General features: G+C 37.0%; 1 protein-coding gene across 1 annotated transcript in view; it reads left to right on the top strand.

Moving 5' to 3' along the window:
- MEIKIN (meiotic kinetochore factor) overlaps positions 1-21,464 on the top strand; it is an 89,921-nt gene that overhangs the window by 33,909 nt on the left and 34,548 nt on the right. Inside the window, exons 10-11 of the mRNA XM_047076008.1 lie at positions 16,264-16,428; positions 18,494-18,574. Of these exons, the coding sequence (XP_046931964.1) occupies positions 16,264-16,428; positions 18,494-18,574 (246 nt within the window). The remainder of the gene's footprint in view (positions 1-16,263; positions 16,429-18,493; positions 18,575-21,464) is intronic.

Raw genomic sequence — 21,464 nt, 5'->3', positions numbered from 1 at the left:
CAAAAAATTACAAGGCATATTAAAAGGCAAAAAAAAGTTTGAGAGACTGAATAAACATCAGAATCAGAGTCAGATGTGGCAGTAGTATTAGAATTATCAGACCAGAATTTTTAAATAACTATGATTAATATGCTAAGGACATTATAGAAAAAGGAGACAACATGCAAGAACAGATGAATAATATAAACACAAAGATCGATGTTCTAAGAAAGATCAAAAAAGAAATGCTAGAGATTAAAAATACTATAGCAAGAATAAAGAATGACTGTGATGGACTCATTAGTAGACTGGACACAACTTAGGAAAGAATACCTAAGTTTGAGGATATGACCGGAGAAACTTCCAAAACTGAAAAGCAAAGAGAAAAAAGAAAAAACAAAACAAAAACCAGACTATTCAAGAACTGTGAAACAACTACAAAAGGTGTGACATACACATAATTGGAATTCCAGAAAGAAAAGAAACAGAAAAAGGAACAAAAGCAACATTTGAAGCAATAATGAGTCAGAATTTCCCAAAATTATTGTCAGATACCAAATCATAGATTCAGGAAGTTCACAGAATACCACGCAGGATAAATGCTCCCAAAACTACATCTAGATTTATTATATTCAAACATCAGAAAAATAAAAGAGAAAGAAAAAATTTTTTAAAGAAGCCAGAGGGAGAAAAACACCTTACTTATAGAAGAGCAAAGGTAAGCATTACAGACCTCTCCTTAGAAACTATTAAGAAATAAAAGACTGAAGTGAAATATTTAAAGTGCTGAGAGAAAAAAAACACCAAGCTAGAATTCTATACCTTGTGAAATTCTCCTTCAAAAATGAAGGACAATTAAAGATTTTCTCAGACAAACAAAAATTTATAATTTGTTGCCAGTAGGCCTTCCTTTTAAGAAATATTAAGGGAAGTTCTTCAAGGAGAAGGAAAATAATATGCCAGTATAAGTTTATCTATCCTAATAAATGTAACACTGTGTTGCAGTACGTTAAATAAGGGAGATTGTGCATGAGTACGGTCAAGGGGTATATGGGAACTCTATGCATTTTGCTCAATTCTTCTGTGAACCTCAAACTTCTCTAAAAATTTTGTTAGTTTTTTAAAAGTCAGTTGCATTCACAATCAAGAAGGAAACCAATGACTCTAGCATGAATAATTTTAGTGGACTGGTGACAGGCAAGCCAGATTAGAATAGATTGACGAGTTATAGAAAAGAAGGAAATATAACATATAAAAAGAAGTAAATTGGGACACCAAAAACATAAAACATATGTGGAGGTGGGGAGTAGAATATTTTTGTGTAGTTGAAGTTGATTTGTTATCATCTTAAAATAGACTATTACAAGTATTTTGAAAGCCCTATGGTAATCCCAAAGCCAAAATCTTTAAGAGACTCACAAATGATAAAGAGAAAAGAATCAAGGCATACCACTATAAAAATCATCCATTCATAAAGAGGGGCACCTGAGTGGCCCAGTCTGTTGAGCATCCGACTTCAGCTCAGGTCATGATCTCACAGTTCATGAGTTCGAAAACCGCATCAGGCTTTGTGCTGACAGCTCAGAGCCTGGAGCCTGCTTCAGAATCTGTGTCTCCCTCTCTCTGCCCCTCCCCTACCTGCAGTCTGTCTCTCTCTCAAAAATAAATAAAACATTTAAAAACATTTAAAAAAGATCATCCGTTCATAAAGAAAGACAGCAAGAGAGGAAGAAGGGAACAAAGGAACTATAGAACAATCAGAAAGTAATTAAAAAATGATAGTCCTTACTATCAGTAAGTTCTTACCTATCAGAAATTACTTTAGGGGCACCTGGGTGGCTCTGTCGGTTAAGCGTCCGACTTCAGCTCAGGTCACGATCTCACGGTCCGTGAGTTCGAGCCCCGCATCGGGCTCTGGGCTGATGGCTCAGAGCCTGGAGTCTGCTTCCGATTCTGTGTCTCCCTCTCTCTCTGCCCCTCCCCCGTTCATGCTCTGTCTCTCTCTGTCTCAAAAATAAATAAACGTTAAAAAAAATTTTTTTTTTAAATTACTTTAAATGATGAAAATTCTTCATTTAAAAGACATAAAGTGGGGGAATAAAAAATAGCGCAACTATATGCTGCCTACAAGAGACTCACTTAAGCTTTAAAGACAATTAAGCTTAAAGTGAAAGAATGGAAAAAATTATTCCATGGCAATGGAAACTAGAAGAGAACAGGAGTATACTCCTGATGATAAAAGGTATACTTTTATCGGACTAAATAGATTTTAAGTTAAAAGCTGTAATAACAGACAATGTTATTACATAATGATAAAGGGGTCAATTCATCAAGAGGATATAACAAGTTAAATATATACAGACACAATACTGAAGCACCTAATTATATTAAATAATCATTAACAGGTCTCAAGGCAGAAATACACAACAATGCAATAATAGTAGAATACTTCGATACCCTATTATTCAACAATGAATAGATGATCCAGAGAGAAAATCATGGAGGAAATAATGGATTTGGACAACACTTTAGACCAAATGGACCTAACAGACATATACAACATTTCATTTAACAACAATAGAGTCCACATTCTTCTCAGTGTACATGGAACATGCTCTAGGATAGATTACATGTTGTGGCACAAAACAAGTCTTACCAAATTTAAAAAGATTGAAATTATATCAAATATCTTTTCTGAACACATTGGCATGACACTAAAAATCTGTAACAGAAGGAAAGGGGGGAGGGTGTCTGGGTGGCTCTGTCAGTTAAGCTACTGACTCTTGGTTTTGACTCAGCTCATGATCTCATGGTTCATGGGTTTGAGCCCCATGTCTGAACTATCAGAGCCTGCTTGGGATTCTGTCTCTCTGCCCTTCCACCACTCATGCTCCTTCTCTCTTTCTCTCAAAATAAAGACACTTAAAAAAAGGGAAAGGGAGAACATTCACATATATGTGAAAATTAACACATTTGTGAGCAACTAATGAGTCAAAGAAGAAATCAAAAGAGATACCAAAAATATCTTGAGACAAATGAAAATGGAAACACAACATACCAAAACTTAAGGGGTGCTGCAAAAGTATCCCAAGAGAGAACATTATAGTGATAAATACTGTCCTTAAGAAGAAATTAAGGTCTCAAATAAGCAACGTAACCTTATACTGCAAGGAACTAGAAAAAGAACAAAGTCCAAAGTTAGCAGAAGGAAGGAAATAAAAATGAAAGAAGAAATAAATGAAACAGAGATTAGAAAGACAGTAGGAATCATTAACAAAACTAAGAGTTAGTTTTATTAAAAGATAAACAATTGAAAAACTTTTGTCCAGTTTAAGAAAGAAAGAGGGGTGCCTGGGTGGCTCAGTCATTTAAGTGCCCAACTCTTGATTTTGACTCAGGTCCTAATCAGTTTGTGAGTTCAAGCCCCATGTGGGGCTCTGCACTGGCAGTGTGGAACTTGCTTGGGATTCTCTCTCTGATCTCTCCCTCTCCCTCTCCCTCTCTCTCTCTCTCTCTCTCTCTCAAAATAAATAAATAAACTTTAAAAAAGAAAGAAGGATTACTCCAATTAATAAAATTATAATGAAAGAGGAGACATTACAGTTCATACCACAGAAATACAAAGGAACATAACAGTACCATGAGTAATTATACATAAACAAATTAGATAACTTAAATATAAGGATAAATTCCTAGAAACAGATAGAAACTTACCTAAACTGAAAAATTAAGTAATAAAAAATCTGAACAGACAAAAAGCAAGGAGATTGAATCAGTAATAAAAAATCTCTGGCAATTAAGAGACCAGATGACTTCACTGGTGAATTCTACCAAATGTATAATTTAAAAAAAAAAATTATTTTAGAGAGACAGCATGAGCTGTGGAAGAGGGGCAGACAGAGAAAGAGAAAAAATCTTTTTTTTTTTTTACTATGAAATTTATTGTCAAATTAGTTTCCATACAACACTCAGCGCTCATCCCAACAGGTGCCCTCCTCAATGCCTATCACCCACTTTCCCCTCCCTCCCACCCTCCCATCAACCCTCAGTTTATTTTCAGTTTTTAAGGGTCTCTTATGGTTTGGCTCCCTCCCTCTCTAACTTTTTCTTCCCTTCCCCTCTCCCATGGTCTTCTGTTAAGTTTCTCAGGATCCACATAGGAGTGAAAACATATGGTATCTGTTTTTCTCTGTATGACTGATTTCATTTAGCATAACACTCTCCAGTTCCATCCATGTTGCTACAAAAGGCCATAGTTCATTCTATCTCATTGCCAAGTAGTATTCCATTGTGTTTATAAACCACAACTTCTTTATCCATTCATCAGTTGATGGACATTTAGGCTCTTTCCATAATTTAGCTATTGTTGAAAGTGCTGCTATAAACATTGGGGTACAAGTGCCCCTATGCATCAGTACTCCTGTATCCCTTGGGTAAATTCCTAGCAGTGCTATTGCTGGGTCATAGGGTAGGTCTATTTTTAATTTTATGAGGAACCTCCACACTGTTTTCCAGAGCGGCTGCAGCAGTTTGCATTCCCACCAACAGTGCAAGAGGGTTCCTATTTCTCCACATCCTCTCCAGCATCTATAGTCTCCTGATTTGTTCATTTTAGCCACTCTGACCGGCATGATGTGGTATCTGAGCGTGGTTTTGATTTGTATTTCCCTGATGAGGAGTGACATTGAGCATCTTTTCATGTACCTCTTGGCCATCTGGATGTCTTCTTTACAGAATTGTCTGTTCATGTTTTCTGCCCATTTATTCACTGGATTATTTGTTTTTCAAGTGTGGAGTTTGGTGAGTTCTTTATAGATTTTGGATACTAGCCCTTTGTCTGATATGTCATTTGCAAATATCTTCCCATTCTGTAGGTTGCGTTTTAGTTTTGTTGATTGTTTCCGTTGCAGTGCAGAAGCTTTTTATCTTCATGAGGTACTAATAGTTCATTTTTGCTTTTAATTCCCTTGCCTTTGGAGATGTGTCAAGTAAGAAATTGCTGCAGTTGAGGTCAGAGAGGTTTTTTCCTGCTTTCTCCTCTAGGGTTTTGATGGTATCCTGTCTTACATTCAGGTCCTTTATCCATTTTGAGTTTATTTTTGTGAGTGGTATAAGAAAGTGGTCTAGTTTCATTCTTCTCCATGTTGCTGTCCAGTTCTCCCAGCACCATTTGTTAAAGAGACTGTCTTTTTTCCATTGGATGTTCTTTCCTGCTTTGTCAAAGATGAGTTGGCCATACTTTTGTGGGTCCAATTCTGGAGTCTCTATTCGATTCCATTGATCTATGTGTCTGTTTTTGTGCCAATACCATGCTGTCTTGATGATTACAGCTTTGTAGTAGAGGCTAAGATCTGAGATTGTGATGCCTCCCACTTTGGTCTTCTTCAATATTACTTTGGCTATTCGGGGTCTTTTGTGGTTCCCTACAAATTTTAGGATTGCTTGTTCTAGCTTCAAGAAGAATACTGGTGCAATTTTGATTGGGATTGCATTGAATGTGTAGATAGCTTTGGGAGTATTGACATTTTGACAATATTTATTCTTCCAATCCATGAGCACGGAATGTTTTTCCATTTCTTTATAATCTTCAATTTCCTTCATCAGCTTTCTATAGTTTTCAGCATACAAATCTTTTGCATCTTTGGTTAGGTTTATTTCTAGGTTATTTTATGATTCTTGGTGCCATTGTGAATGGGATCAGTTTCTTTATTTGTCTTTCTGTTGCTTCATTATTAGTATGTAAGAATGCACCTGATTTCCATACATTGATTTTGTATCCTGCAATTTCACTGAATTCATGTATCAGTTCTAGTAGACTTTTGGTGGAGTCTGTTGAGTTTTCCATGTATAATATCATGTCATCTGCAAAAAGTGAAAGCTTGACTTCATCTTTGCCAATTTTGATGCCTTTGATTTCCTTTTGTTGTCTGACTGCTGATGCTAGAACTTCCAACACACTATGTTAAAGAACAATGGTGAGAGTGGACATCCCTGTCGTGTTCCTGATCTCAGGGGGAAAGCTCTCAGTTTTTCCCCATTGAGGATGATATTATCTGTGGGCTTTTCATAAGTGGCTTTTATGATGTTTAAGTATGTTCCTTCTATCTTGACTTTCTCGAGATTTTATTAAGAAAGGGTGCTGAATTTTGTCAAATGCTTTTTCTGCATCGATTGACAGGATCATAAGGTTTTTATCTTTTCTTTTATTAATGCAATGTATCACATTGATTTGCGAATGTTGAACCAGCCCTGCACCCCAGGAATGAATCCCAATATATCATGGTGATTAATTCTTATATGCTTTTGAATTCGATTTTCTAGTATCTTGTTGAGAATTTTTGCATCCATATTCATTGGGGATATTGGCCTGTAGTTCTCTTTTTTTTGTGGGGTCTCTGTCTGGTTTGGGAATCAAAGTAATGCTGGCTTCATAGAATGAGTCTGGAAGTTTTCCTTCCCTTTCTATTTTTTGGAACAGCTTGAGAAGGATAGGTATTATCTCTGCTCTAAATGTCTGGTAGACTTTCCCAGGGAAGCCATCTGGTCCTGGACTCTTATTTGTTGGGAGATTTTTGATAACTGATTCAATTTATTTGCTGGTTATGGGTCTGCTCAAGTTTTCTATTTCTTCCTGTTTGAGTTTTGGAAGTGTGTGGGTGCTTAGGAATTTGTCCATTTCTTCCAGGTTGTCCAGTTTGTTGGCATATAATTTTTCCTAGTATTCCCTGATAATTGCTTGTATTTCTAAGGGATTGGTTGTAATAATTCCATTTTCATTCATGATTTTATCTATTTGGGTCCTCTCCCTTTTCTTTTTGAGAAGCCTGGCTAGATGTTTATCAATTTTATTTATTTTTTCAAAAAACCTACTCTTGGTTTCATTGATCTGCTCTACAGTTTTTTTAGATTCTATATTGTTTATTTCTGCTCTGATCTGTATTATTTCTCTTCCTCTGCTGGGTTTGGGTTTTTGCTGTTCTGCTTCTATTTCCTTTAGGTGTGCTGTTAGATTTTGTATTTGGGATTTTTCTTGTTTCTTGAGATAGGCCTGGATTGCAATGTATTTTCCTCTCAGGACTGCCTTCGCTGCATCCCAAAGTGTTTGGATTATTGTATTTTCATTTTCATTTATTTCCATATATTTTTAAATTTCTTCTCTAAGTGCCTGGTTGACCCATTCATTCTTTAGTAGGGTGTTCTTTAACCTCCATGCTTTTGGAGGTTTTCCAGACTTTTTCCTTGGTTGATTTAAAGTTTCATAGCCTTGTGGTCTGAAAGAGTGCATGGTATGATCTCAATTCTTGTACACTTATGAAGGGCTGTTTTGTGACCCAGTATGTGATCTCTGTTAGAAAATCTTCCACGTGCACTCGAGAAGAAAGTATATTCTGTTGCTTTGGGATGCAGAGTTCTAAATATACTGTCAAGTCCATCTGATCCAATGTATCATTCAGGGCCCTTGTTTCTGTATTGATTCTGTGTCTAGATGATCTATCCATTGCTCTAAGTGGGGTATTAAAGTCCCCTGCAATTACCACATTCTTATCAATAAGGTTGCTTATGTTTGTGATTAATTGTTTTATATATTTGGGGGCTCCCAGTTTTGGTGCATAGACATTTATAATTGTTAGCTCTTCCTGATAGATACACCCTGTAATTATTATATAATGTCCTTCTTCATCTCTTGTTACAGCCTTTAATTTAAAGTCTAGTTTGTCTGATATAAGTATGGCTACTCCAGCTTTCTTTTGACTTCCAGTAGCATGATAGATAGTTCTCCATCCCCTCACTTTCAATCTGAAGCTGTCCTCAGGTCTAAAATGAGTCTCTTGTAGACAGCAAATAGATGGGTCTTGTTTTTTTATCCATTCTGATACCCTATGTGTTTTGGTTGGAGCATTTAGTCCATTTACATTCAGTGTTATTATGAAAGATAGGGGTTTAGAGTCATTGTGATGTCTGTAGGTTTCATGCTTGTACTGATGTCTCTGGCACTTTGTCTCACAGGATCCCCCTTAGGATCTCTTGTAGGACTGGTTTAGTGGTGGTAAATTCCTTCAGTTTTTGTTTGTTTAGGAAGACCTTTATCTCTCCTTCCTTCTATTCTAAATGACAGACTTGCTGGATAAAGGAATGTTGGCTGCATATTTTTTCTGTTCATCACATTGAAGATTTCCTGCCATTCCTTTCTGGCAGCGTGTTTATTCCTAGCTGTTTTGAGAATTTTCTCTTTATCCTTGTATTTTGCCAGTTTCACTATGATATGTTGTGCAGAAGATCGATTCAAGTTACGTCTGAAGGGAGTTCTGTGTGCCTCTTGGATTTCAATGCCTTTTTCCTTCCCCAGACCAGGGAAGTTCTCAGCTATGATTTGTTCAAGTACACCTTCAGCCCCTTTCTCTCTCTCCTTCTGGAATTCCTATGATATGGATATTGTTCCATTTGATTGTATCACTTAGTTATCTAATTCTCCCCTCATACTCCTGGATTTTTTTATCTCTCTTTTTCTCAGCTTCCTCTTTCTCCATAATTTTATCTTCTAATTCACCTATTCTCTCCTCTGCCTCTTCAATCTGTGCTATGGCTGCCTCCATTTTATTTAGCAGGTCATTTATAGCATTCTTTAGCTCCCCATGACTATTTCTTAGTCCCTTGATCTCTGTAGCAATAGATTCTCTGCTGTCCTCTATGCTGTTTTCAAGCCCAGCAATTAATTTTATGACTATTATTCTAAATTCTTGTTCTGTTATATTGCTTAAATCGTTTTTGATCAATTCATTAGCTGTCGCTACTTCCTGGAATTTCTTTTGAGGAGAATTATTCCATTTCATCATTTTGGGTAGTCCCTGTGGTAACTCCAAACTGCAGGGCACTTCCCCTGTGCTGTTAGGAGTAACTTGTGTCAGGGCCACAGTCAGACCTGATGTCTGCCCCCAGCCCACCACTGGGGCCATAGTCAGACTGGTGTGTACCTCATCTTCCCCTCTCCCAGGGGCAGGACTCACTGTGGAGTGGTGTGGCCCTGTCTGGGCTACTTGCACACTGCCAGGCTTGTGGTGCTGCTTAGATGGGATCTGGTCAAGGGCGTATTAGCCAGGTGGTTCTGCAAGGTGCACAGGGGCGGGAGGGGCAGGCTTAGCTAGCTTTGCCTTCAGTGGTCCCTTGTGGGAGGGGCCCCGCAGCACCGGGAGGGAGGCAGGCCTGTCGGAGGGATGGATCCACAGAAGCACAGCGGTGGGCGTTTGCACGGTGGCAAGCAAGTTCAGTGACGGGAATTGGCTCCCTTTGGATAGAGAGAGAGAGAGAGAGAGAGAGAGAGAGAGAGAGAGAGTCTTAAGCAGGTTCCACATTCAGCACAGAGCCTGATGTGGGGTTCAGTCCCACATCCTTGGGATCATGACCTGAGCTGAAATCAAGAGTTGGATGCTCAACCAACTGAGACACTCAGGTGCCTCATCTAATGTTTAAATGTTTAAAGAAGAATTAATATCAGTCCTTCTCAAACTTTTCTAAAAATTGAAGAGGAAGGAACACTTCCAAACTCATTTTACAAGGACAGCTTTACTGTGATACCAACTCCAGGAAAGAACACTAAAAGAAAAGAAAATTACGGGCCAATATTCCTGATGAACGTAGATAACAATCCTCAACAAAACACTAGCAAACCAAATTCAAGAGCGAATTGAAAACATCGTATTTCACAATCAAATAGGATTTATCCCTGGTATGAAAGTATAGTTCAACATAAGAGAATCAGTTAACGTGATACACCACATTAACAGAATGAAGGATAGAAAGCATATCATTTCAATAGATGCAGAAAAGCGTTGGACAAAATTCAACATCCTTTCATAATAGAAACTTTCAACAAATTAGGTATAGAAGGAACATACCTCAACATAATAAAGGCTACATATGACAAGCCCATAGCTTATATCATACTCAGTGGTGAAAAGTTAAAAGCTTTTCCTCTAAGATCAGGAATAAGAAAAGATGTTCACTCTTGCCACTTATATTCAGTATAGTACTGCACATTTTAGCCAGAGCAAATTGATAAGAAAAAGAAGTAAAAATCATGCATATAGGAAAGGAAGAAGGGAAATTATCTCTTTGTGGATGGCATGATATTATATATTGAAAACCTTAAAGACTCTACCAAAAAGACTGTCAGAACTAATGGATAAATTCTGTAAAGTTGCAGAATACAAAATCAACATACAACAATTTGTTATGTTCCTATACACTAGCATTAAACTATTTGAAACAGAAATCAGAAAGCAATCCTGTGAGATAAGAGGAAATATATATTTTGGTCTCTGTCCCCATTTCCTGGCACACAGCTCCTAAGTGCTTGTAATTTCCTAAGTGTTAAGAACACCAGGAGCATCTCTTGTTTTAATATTTTTTTGACCCCATCCCTGACACAAGGCTCCTAAAACCCTTGTAAATCCCTAAGTTATAAGAATACTAGAGGATCTTCTGTTCATGGGACAACTCTGGGTGGACTCCTTTGTGGCTCCTAGATGGACCTGGTCATCAGGAAGACCACGCCATAATTAAAAGCTTGAAATTTTCAACCCAGTCACTCCCTTCTCCAAAGAGGGGAAAGGAGCTGGAATGAAGTTAGTAATTGATTATGCCTACATGAGGAACCCTCCATAAAAATTCTAATAGAAGGAGATTTGAAGAGCTTCTAGGTTGGTGGACACATCCACACCAGGAGGTGACAGATCACAACTCCACTGTGGTAGAAGTTCTTATGCTTGGGACCCTCCCAGACCTCACTCTATATTAGTATATATCCTTTAATAAATTAGTAAATGTAAGTGCTTCCCTGGGTTATGTGATTTGCCCTAGCAAATTAATTGAACCTGAGGATAGGGTGATGGGGGCTTCCAATTTGTTGCCAAATTGTATAGAACTTGAGGATAACCTGGGGACCTACTACTTGTGATTGGCATCTGGATTTGTATGGGAGCAGTCTTGTGGGACTAAGCCTTTAACCTGTGGGATCTGATATTATCTGCAGGTAAACAGTGTTAGAATTGAGTTGAATTGTAGGACATCTAGCTGGTGTTGCAGAGAAATTTTGTTGTGGGAAAAACTCCCAATACATGTAGTGACCAGAAGTATCAGAAGTGTGAGTGTTTTGAATGAGTAGTAAAGGAGACTCGCAAGAGAAAGACTCAGTGGAGGAAAGAACTGTGTTTTTTCTTTAAAAATCCCATTTAGAATCTCATCAAAAACAATAAAATACTTAGAGATAAATTTAAACAAGGGGGTAAAAGACCTGTACACTATAAACTCTAAGGCACTGATGAAAGAAATCAAAGAGGACACAAAGAAATGGGAAGATATTGCATGTTTTTAGATTGGAAGAATTAATATTGTGAAAATGTCCATCTACCCAAAGCAATCTACACAGCCAATGCTGTCCTTTCAAAATTCCAATCACATTTTTTCTCAGAAATAGAAAAACTGTCCTCAAATTTGTGTGGAACCATATAAGACCCCCAAGTAGCCAAAGCAATCTTGAGAAAGAAGAACAAAACTGGAGATACCACATTTCTTGATTTCAGTATATATTATAAATCTGTAGAATGGAAATAGTACAGCACTGGCACATAGACCAGTGGAACAGAAGAGAGAGCCCAGAAATAAACCCACATATATACAGCCAACTGATTTTTGACAAGGGTGCCAAGAACACAAACTGGGGAAAGGATAATCTCTTCAATAAATGGTAATGGGAAAATTGGATATCCACATGCAGAAGAATGAGACGGGACCCCTATCTTATACCACTCACAAAAATTAACTCAAAATGGGTTAAGGATGTAAATATAAAACATGGAAATATAAAACTCCTAGAAGAAACTTAGGGAAAAACGTCCTTGACATTGGTCTTGGCAATGATTTGTTTGATAAGACACGAAAGGAGCACGCAAGAAAAACTAAAGTGAGACAACATCAAACTAAAGAGCTTCTATACAGCAAAGGAATTAATAAATTTATAATAAATAAACTTATTTTTTAATAAAACAATTAATTGGAAAAGCAACCCAAAGAATGAGAGAAAATATTTACAAATCATACATCTTATAAGGGGTTAATATTCAAAATAGTTAAAGATCCTATACAATTCAGTAACAAAAAAGCAAATACATAATCCAATTTAAAAACGTGCAAAATACCAGAATAGATATTCTCCCAAAGAAGATGTAAAAGTTGTCAAAACATACATGAAAAAGTGCTCAATATCGCTAATAATCTGAGAAATGGAAATGCAAACCACAATGAGATATCACCTCACATCTGGTAGGATGGCTATTAGCAGAAAGGTAAGAGCAAATTTTGGCAAAGATGTGCAAAAAAGGGAACGCTTAAATACTGTTAGTGGGAATGTAAACTGGTACAAGTATTGTGGAGAACCATATGGTGGTTCCTCATAAAATTAAAAATAGAACTACTGTTACTATTAAAAATAGAACTATATCCTATAGTGTTACTTCTGGGTATAGATCCAAAGGAAAAGGAAATGAAATCAGTATCTCAGGGAGATATCTGCACTCCCATGTTCACTGCAGTATTATTTTCAATAGCCAAGATATGGAAACAGCCTAAATGTCCTTCAATAGATGAATGGGTAAAGAAAGTGATATAGATATAGATATAGATATATAGATACAGATAATGGAATATTATTTGGTTATAAAAAAAGAAGAAAATCTTGCCATTTACAATCTTGCCATATATGAACCTGAAGGGCATTATGCTAAATGAAATAAACCAGAGGAAGACAAATACTGCATGGTATCACTTATATGTGGAATCCTAAAAAACAAGCAAAACCCAAAAATACCCAAAAAACAAAACAAAGAATAGAAACAAAGAATAGAAAATACAATGGTAGTTGCCAGAGGCTAGGAGTCTGGGGAAATGGGGAGATGTATGTCTAAAGGTACAAACTTTCGGGGCGCCTGGGTGGCGCAGTCGGTTAAGCGTCCGACTTCAGCCAGGTCACGATCTCGCGGTCCGTGAGTTCGAGCCCCGCGTCGGGCTCTGGGCTGATGGCTCAGAGCCTGGAGCCTGTTTCAGATTCTGTGTCTCCCTCTCTCTCTGCCCCTCCCCCGTTCATGCTCTGTCTCTCTCTGTCCCCCCAAAAAATAAATAAACGTTGAAAAAAAAATTTAAAGGTACAAACTTTCAGTCATAATGAGAGAAAGTTCTGAATATCTGATGTACAGCATAATGATGATCATAATACACCGTTACATACTTGTAAGTTACTGAGAGTAGATTGTAAACTTTCTCACACACACACACAATATTAATATGTCAGATGGTGGATATATTAATTATCTTGATCTTGGTTATCATTCAACAGTGTATATGTATATACTGTTACTTGTCCACTTCACATATATACAATTATATTTGTCAATTTTTCCTCAGTAAAGGTGGGAAAAAAGAAAAAAGAAGTGAGGAAGTAATGATTACATATAGAGCTTGACTCTGAAGGGAAATTAAGAAAAAGCACAGTAATTAGAAGGAGAGGCAGGGTCAGAGGAAACATGTTTTGTTTTGTTTTTACTCCATTAGCAGATGTATTGCTAATGAGAACAGAGTTTCTTTTAGGAGGGACAAAAATGTTCTAAAATTAGGCTATAGTGGTTGTACAACCCTGTGAACATACTAAAAAACATTGATTTTACTCTTAAAGTGAATGAGTTTTATGGTATGTGAATTATATCTCAATAAAGCTGTTTTTAAAAACCCCAACAAACTTCGTATACAATTAGGGGAAGAGGGAAGTCTTTGAAAAGATGAGGAAAGATGGGATCCAGAATACAAGTGGAGGAACTGGCCTTTAAAAGAGTAGAGAGGGGTGCCTGGGTGGCTTACTTGGTTAAGTGTCTGACTTTGGCTCAGGTCATGACCTCACAGCTTACGGGTTCGAGCCCTGCGTCGGGCTCTGTGTTGACAGCTCAGAGCCTGGAGCTGCTTCAGATTCTGTATCTCCCTCTCTCTCTGCCCCTCCCCCGCTCACACTCTTTCTCTCTCTCTCTCAAAAATAAATAAATGTGAGGGGCGCCTGGGTGGCGCAGTCGGTTAAGCGTCCGACTTCAGCCAGGTTACGATCTCGCGGTCCGGGAGTTCGAGCCCCGCGTCGGGCTCTGTGCTGACGGCTCAGAGCCTGGAGCCTGTTTCCGATTCTGTGTCTCCCTCTCTCTCTGCCCCTCCCCCGTTCATGCTCCGTCTCTCTCTGTCCCAAAAATAAATAAACGTTGAAAAAAAAATTAAAAAATAAATAAATAAATGAATAAATAAATGTGAAAAAATTTTTAAAATAAGAGTAGAGATATTACCATTGTGGTATATTTGTAAAAATAGTGGTAGCAGCATGGGCTTTGTGCTTAGAAGGATCCCACATTTCATTTAATGCTCTCTTGCCTTGACATGTTTAATAGTTTTTTAAACAAGGGACCCCACATTTTTAGTTTGCACCAGGCCCCCAAAATTGAATCCTTAATGGTCATGTCCGTTTGATTACCTCTGTTGTTGTGGGGAAGTGTGAGGTAAGGCTGTCAGCTGAGAATGGGAGAAGGAAGGAGACCAGAGGTTTCAGGAAAATGGGAAGAGAGTGACATAATCATGAGAAGCTAGAGAAATGCAGAAGTGTTGCCAGTCTGTGGCTACTCCTTTTGAGTTTGTGGTGACTTTGATATGCCAGATTGTATGGTTTTCCCAGCACTCAGCTGCAGTGGAGGTACAGAAGATATTGATATCAGGAGTCATCTAGGGCTGGGGGTTTGTCAGATATCTGTGATAGAAGAAGGGATCACAAGTAATTACAAGGATAGATGGTGGTAGATGAGGAAAGAATAAGACAGGAGAAGGGTAATGTATCAAGATAGAATGGTAGGATCAGTAAATTGGAAATTTCAGTGGAGGGGAGTTGATTTCATGAACATAATTGAACATAGGTTGGAAGGATTTAAGAAGCTATTCAAATTGGTGATTCTGTAATTTCTGTTGATGGTAAGAGCTATGTTTGATCACAGAATGATTAAAATACCATGAAGTGAAAAAGTTATTGAAAATGCAAAGGTCAACCACTGAAAATTGCAGGAGGGCTAGTTAGTTAGATGAGTTATCAACTTGCGTGATGAAATTGCTGAGAATGGTGACAGGAGTGAGAGAAAAAGTTGTTTGCTTCGTATACATGAGAGTAGCAAGTCAGTAGATGCCAGTAAATACCTTGCTGTTTGCTCCATACCATTGTTCTTTCCTTTGATTGAAATGAACTTTATAGCTCCTTCCTTCCTTCCCCTACCTCTCTCTACCATTGTGTTTATCCCCTCAGCCCCAACTCAAAACTACTGTCATTCTTCAGGACTCAACTCAAATTTCACCTCCTCAGTTATGTTGAATATATGTAAACTGGGAATACTGTATTGGACAAGTCACACAAGACAAGCAGTCACTGAGCAATCCACAATTTTCAATGGAGGGATTAATTGGTAAAGGAACATGCTTTCTTGTAGTTGCAGCTTCCTGATGTCTTAGAAAGTACTTTTGATTTCTTAAATGAAGATAACTGCATAATAAATACATTTATATAAATACATTTGATGTTTTCTCTAAAATTTAGTTTGAACTACCGACAGGTAGATAAATCTCATTATGATCTGTTTTCATGGAACACTGTTTAAGAGAGGTTACCTTAAATGTAGTAGGGAAATTTTTTCAATTGTGTGTATTTCTTTTTTTTTTTTTAATGCTTATTTATTTTTGAGAGAGAGAAAGAGTGTGAACGAGGGAGGGGCAGAGAGAGAGGGAGACTAGAATCTGAAGCAGGCTCCAGCTGTCAGCATAGAGACCAATGTGGGGCTCAAATTCATGGATCTTGAGATCATGACCTGAGCCAAAGTTAGATGCTTAACTGAGCCATGCAGGCACCCCGAGTTGCGTGTATTTCAAACTGTTTTGTCTTTCAATAGATTTTATTTTTAAATATGTAGAAAACTTTACTTTTTTTTACAAAACCTTTATCTTTAAGTTGAAAACTCTTTTTCAAGTTGAGGAAATAAGAATAGAATTATATATATAATATTTATATGATTGATAAATGTACCCTATTTTAATTGTAATAATTATTACATTAATATTACAGTAAAATAAGACATCTGAGAAGTGCTGCAAATAATTTTACAGTGTATTTCATGATTATGGAATGTATTTCATGATGGAGTATATTTCGTGATTATGAATTTATTTCAGCCTGAAAAAGATCCTGAACATACAGATAAAAATTTTCAAGCAAAGTTAAGTTCTCGTCATCTAAAAATCAAGGTTCCATCATCTCACCAGAGATCTGTTATTGAAACCAGTGCAGGTGGACCAGTTACCAACGTTCTTTTGCCTCAGTCCATGGAATCTGCATCGGTAAGCACTGGTCTTCTTTTAACTAATTCTTGAAAAGCCTGTATCCAGAAAATGTACTTATTGGTAAGATTTAGATATACATAGATTTGTTAACAAATCTAGGAAAAAATGCAGAGAGCTTTATATTTATAGCTGTATATAGGCAGGTCTTTTTTAGTGGATTGATAGTTAACAATTATGTCTCTTGGGACCATGGGGAAGTAGATAGTCAGACAGAATTAAGAGTTCATTCAAGTGGTATACTGGAGGGGATAACAGCTGAGAAAGGAATATAGGGAGAAAGCAGTATTGGGCAGGAATAGTCTCAGCCCTCATTGCAAGTGTGCCAGAAGCTTTCCCCATAAGGAGGTCTGGAGCAAAGGTTCTCTATTACAGGAGTCTTACATTGGGCTTCTATGCTCAAACGTTGGCTAGGGGTTGCCTGAGAAGATGATGGCCTCAACCTGAAAGCTGAAGCTTTCCAGAGATTCCAGAGAAGTTGGGAGGGTTGCGGGGGGGGGGAGGACTGGGGCGCTGTCAGGTAACTGCACTCTTTGCACTGGAACAGCAGGTTCTCACTTCACGGAGGTCTGAATAGAACACCTCCGTGGCAACCACAATAATAAATACTAGCTATCATTGAATATCTCCTACTCTGTAGGCACTGTAGGTTCTCTTTACATGTATTATTCGTAACCTTTGCACAGCAATCCCTAGGGGTAGAATAATCCCCATCATTCCCTTTCCCAGATGAAGAAAGATTAAATAGCTAATGAATTCAAGAGCTGACAGTGTACCAGCTAAATATACATAAAATTTTTGATAAAAATTTTCCTAATAAACAATCCCATCTTATGTCTTGAACAAACAGCTATTTTAAGAGATTTTAAGCCAGAAAGGAAAGGAAGAGTGAAAGAAAAAAAAAAGAGAGAAAATTAAAAAAAAGAAACCTAACACAAATTTGCCTATGATGTTCAAGTTCCAACTCTGAGTTTGTGTTCCAGAGTTGGCTGCATATAATAAACACCTATTCAAAGAGATTTATCAGAGGCACTAGTTGTTTCATGGAATCCAGCAGTTGAAAAGACAGCTGATTGCTAGAAATAAAGTTTTCTGTCTTCTTTTTGAATATTTCTGTCACTCTCTTTCGCAGCTGCCTGTTTGTCTTTGCCTTCCCTGGTTTTTGTCTCTCAGTCTCAAGCTCTGTCTCTCTTCATCCTATCTCTGTCTTGATCTCTCTCCATCTGTTCTTCTCTGTCTCTAATTCTGTTTCTCTGTTAGTTTCTTTCTGTTCATAGTTTGTTGGTCTCTATCTTCTTCATCCTTCCTCTCTCTCCCTCTCTCTTCTCAATCTTTCTCTTTTTTTCCTTCATCTCTTTTGTCTCCTCATTCTTCCTCCCTTTCCTTCTCCCTTTCCTCCTTTTCCCATTTCCTCCCTCCCCCATCCCTACCTCTCTCTCTTAAACTTTTAGGTCTCTGATCCTGTCTTTCTCTTGCTCTCTCCTTCTTGATTTGTCTACCTGTCTCTCTGTGTGTCTGATTCTTTGCATCTTCAAAAAATAGGAATTGAGCCTTTATTATTTCTCTGACTTTGATACTGCATATATGGAAGTGTCTATATACATTTGTATGTATTATTTTAAACCAATTATCCTTATTACACATATTTTTAACAGCTTCAGAAATAAAATCCCTTTCCATAAAAAGTAAAATAATATACTAGGAATTAAACAAATTCTAAAAGTAAAATACTTTTTTATTAGCAGTAAAAAAGATAATCATAGCACCATTTCCTAGTTGAAAACTTAAATTAGTGTTCCTTCTGAAATTAATAGTGATTTCACGCAAGGTATTCTTGCATAGTTCTTGTCCTACATAGAGTTCTCTTAGGAGTTTCTTGACCTAGCTCAAGCCAGAAGATTTTTTAGTTTCTTGTCTAGTGGTTTAAAATTTAATTAGCACATTAAAATTTTATTAGTCTGACACATTATGATCTAGTCTACTAATTTGATACTGTGTTTTTACTGTATTAAATTTTTTTCTTTCTTTCTGCTATTCAATCCCCTATTTCACAAAACATTTATAGAGTACAAATTCTAGTACTCCTGATAAGAAAAGCAGAGACCTCTTAACAAGTACTCCATCTTCGCAAACTGCTGGTTTAGTGGTAAGTATTAGCATTTGGCACTTGTATCTATTTTCTGGTTCCCCCTCCTCCCTATTTTTCTGTTTGTGCCACACCAGGAGAATTTTGTACATATGGAATGATGTCTGTGGTTTTCTGTTGTATAAACATGCTTTTGCTGGAAGTACTCTATATAGTGCTATATGTGGAAGAAAAATTAGAAAGATTCTTTTTCATTTTTTTATTGTAGTAAAATATGGTAAGTAAACTTACCATTTTAACTCTTTTTAACTATACATTTCAAGTACATTCATATTGTTGTAGAACCATCACTTTTTTTTTCACTCAGAACTTTTTTCTTCTTGCAAAACTGAAACTCCATACATTAAACAATAGCTCCCCATTTCTCCATCCTGTAGTTCCTATCAAACACTATTCTAACTTCTCTCTATGATTTTGACCATTCTAGATAGATACTTCATATAAATGGAATCATATAGAATTTGTCCTTTTGTGACAAATTTCATTTAGCATAATGTCCTCACCAATGTTGTAGCCTGTGTCAGAAATTTGTTCCTTTTTAAAGGATTAATATATTCCATTATATGTATATACCACATTTTGTTTATCCATTCAATTGTCTGTGGACATTTGGGTTGCTTCATCTTTTGGCCAGTGTGAATAATGCTGCTTTGAACATGGGTGTTCACATATCTCTTTGTATCTCTTCTTTCACTTCTTTTAGGTATATACTTCAAAGTGAAATTGCTGGATCATATGGTAATTCTCATTTTTAACTTTTTGAGGAGCTGCCATACTCTTTTCCATATCAGCTGTACTATTTTACATTCTCCGTAAAATGTACGAGCATTCCAACTTCTCTACATCCTTGCCAACACTTACTCTTTTCTGTGTGTTTTCTGTTTTGTTTTGTTTTGTTTTGTTTACAATTTTCATTTTATTTCTTACTATAAGGTGGGCATTCATGTTTAATCATATCCACAGACTACCTTGATGAACACAAATGTGTTATGTTATCTTTAAATGAATGTCAATACGTTCTAAGGAAAAAAGTTAGTTACATCATCCTGCCACAAAATTGACACAATGACAGATTAACTCTGCTCCAGGATTTTGAATATATTTTTTTTTCTTTAGAAACAGAAATACATCTATCTTCAATTATAAAATACATGTTCATTGAAAATATAAATTTCAAGAAAGGCAGAAAAGCATGAAGAATATACATAGTAGTTTTTTATTTTCCAAGACATTTTTTTTCTAGGATGTATTCAAACATAAGTGCAATTGTATTTTTATTTTATTTTTTAAATTAAATTCACATTAGTATACAGTGTAATCTTGGCTTCAGTGATTTATCTCTTACATATGACACCTAGTGCTTATCCCAAAAAGTGCCCTCTTTAATGCCCATCACCCTTTAACCCACCCAGCCACCTCCCCTCCAGCAATCCTCAGTTTGTTCTCCATATTTAAGAGTCTCTTATGGTTTGCCTGCCTCTCTGTTTGTATCCTATTTTTCTTGCCCTTCTCCTATGATTATCTGTTATGTTTCTCAGATTCCACATATGAGTGAAATCATGACATTTGTCTTTTTCTGACTGACTTATTTAGCTTAGCATAATACACTCTAGGTCCATCCATTGTGTTGCAAATGACAAGATTATTCTTTTTGATCGCTGAGTAGTATTCCATTGTTTATATGTACCACATCTTTATGTATATATATATATATATATATATATATATAGTTTATTGTCGAGTTGGTTTTCATACAACACCCAGTGCTCATCCCAACAGGTGCCCTCCTCAATGCCCATCACCCACTTTCCCTTCTCTCCCACCTCTCATCAACCCTTAGTTCTCAGTATTTGAGTCTCTTATGGTTTGCCTCCTTCCCTCTCTATAACTTTTTTTTTCCCCTTCCCTTCCCCCCTGGTCTTCTGTTAAGTTTCTCAGGATCCTTGTATGAGTGAAAACATATGGTATCTGTCTTTCTCTGCCTGACTTGTTTCACTTATCATAATAATCTCTAGTTCCATCCACATTGCTACAAATGGCCAGATTTCATTCTTTCTCATTGCCAAGTAGTATTCCATTGTATGTAGCACATCTTCTTTATCCATTCATCAATTGATGGGCATTTGGGCTCTTCCCATAATTTGGCTATCGTTGATAGCACTGCTATAGACATTAGGGTGCATGTGCCCCTTTGAATCAGCATTTTTTTATCCTTTGGATGAATACCTAATAGTGCAATTGCTGGATTGTAAGGTAGTTGTATTTTTAATTTTTTGAGGAGCCTCCATACTGTTTTCCACAGTGGCTGAACCAGTTTACATTCCTACCAGCAGTGCAAAAGTGTTCCTCTTTCTCCACATCTCTGCATCGCCAACATCTTTTGTTGCCTGAGTTGTTAATTTTAGCCATTCTGACAGGTATGAAGTGGTATCTCATTGTGGTTTGATTTGTATTTCCCTGATGATGAGTAATGTTGAGCATCTTTTCATGTGTTTGTTAGCCATCTGGATGTCTTCTTTGAAATGTCATTTGCAAATATCTTTTCCCATTCCATTGGTTGCCTTTTAGTTTTGCTGTTTGTTTCCTTCACCATGCAGAAGGTTTTTATCTTGATGAGGTCCCAGTATTTCATTTTTGCTTTTGTTTCCTTTGCCTCCAGAAACATGTCAAGTAAGAAGTTGCCATGGCTGAGGTCAAAGAGGTTGTTGCATGTTTTCTCCTCTAGGATTTTGATGGCTTCCTGTCTTATGTTTAGGTCTTTCATCCATTTGAGTTTTTTTGTGTGTATGGTAGAAGAAGGTGGTCCAGGTTCATTCTTCTGCATGTTGCTGTCCAGTTCTCCTAACACCATTTGCTAGAGACTTTTTTTTCCACTGGATACTCTTTCCTG

Source organism: Lynx rufus, unplaced genomic scaffold (genome assembly GCF_022079265.1).
Source record: "Lynx rufus isolate CCGP_SWC_20201006 ecotype Redwood Valley unplaced genomic scaffold, mLynRuf1.p SCAF_1, whole genome shotgun sequence".
Lineage (NCBI taxonomy): Eukaryota > Metazoa > Chordata > Mammalia > Carnivora > Felidae > Lynx > Lynx rufus.
Note: the sequence above shows the minus strand (reverse complement) of the source record. Positions and strands in the feature narration are given on the sequence as shown.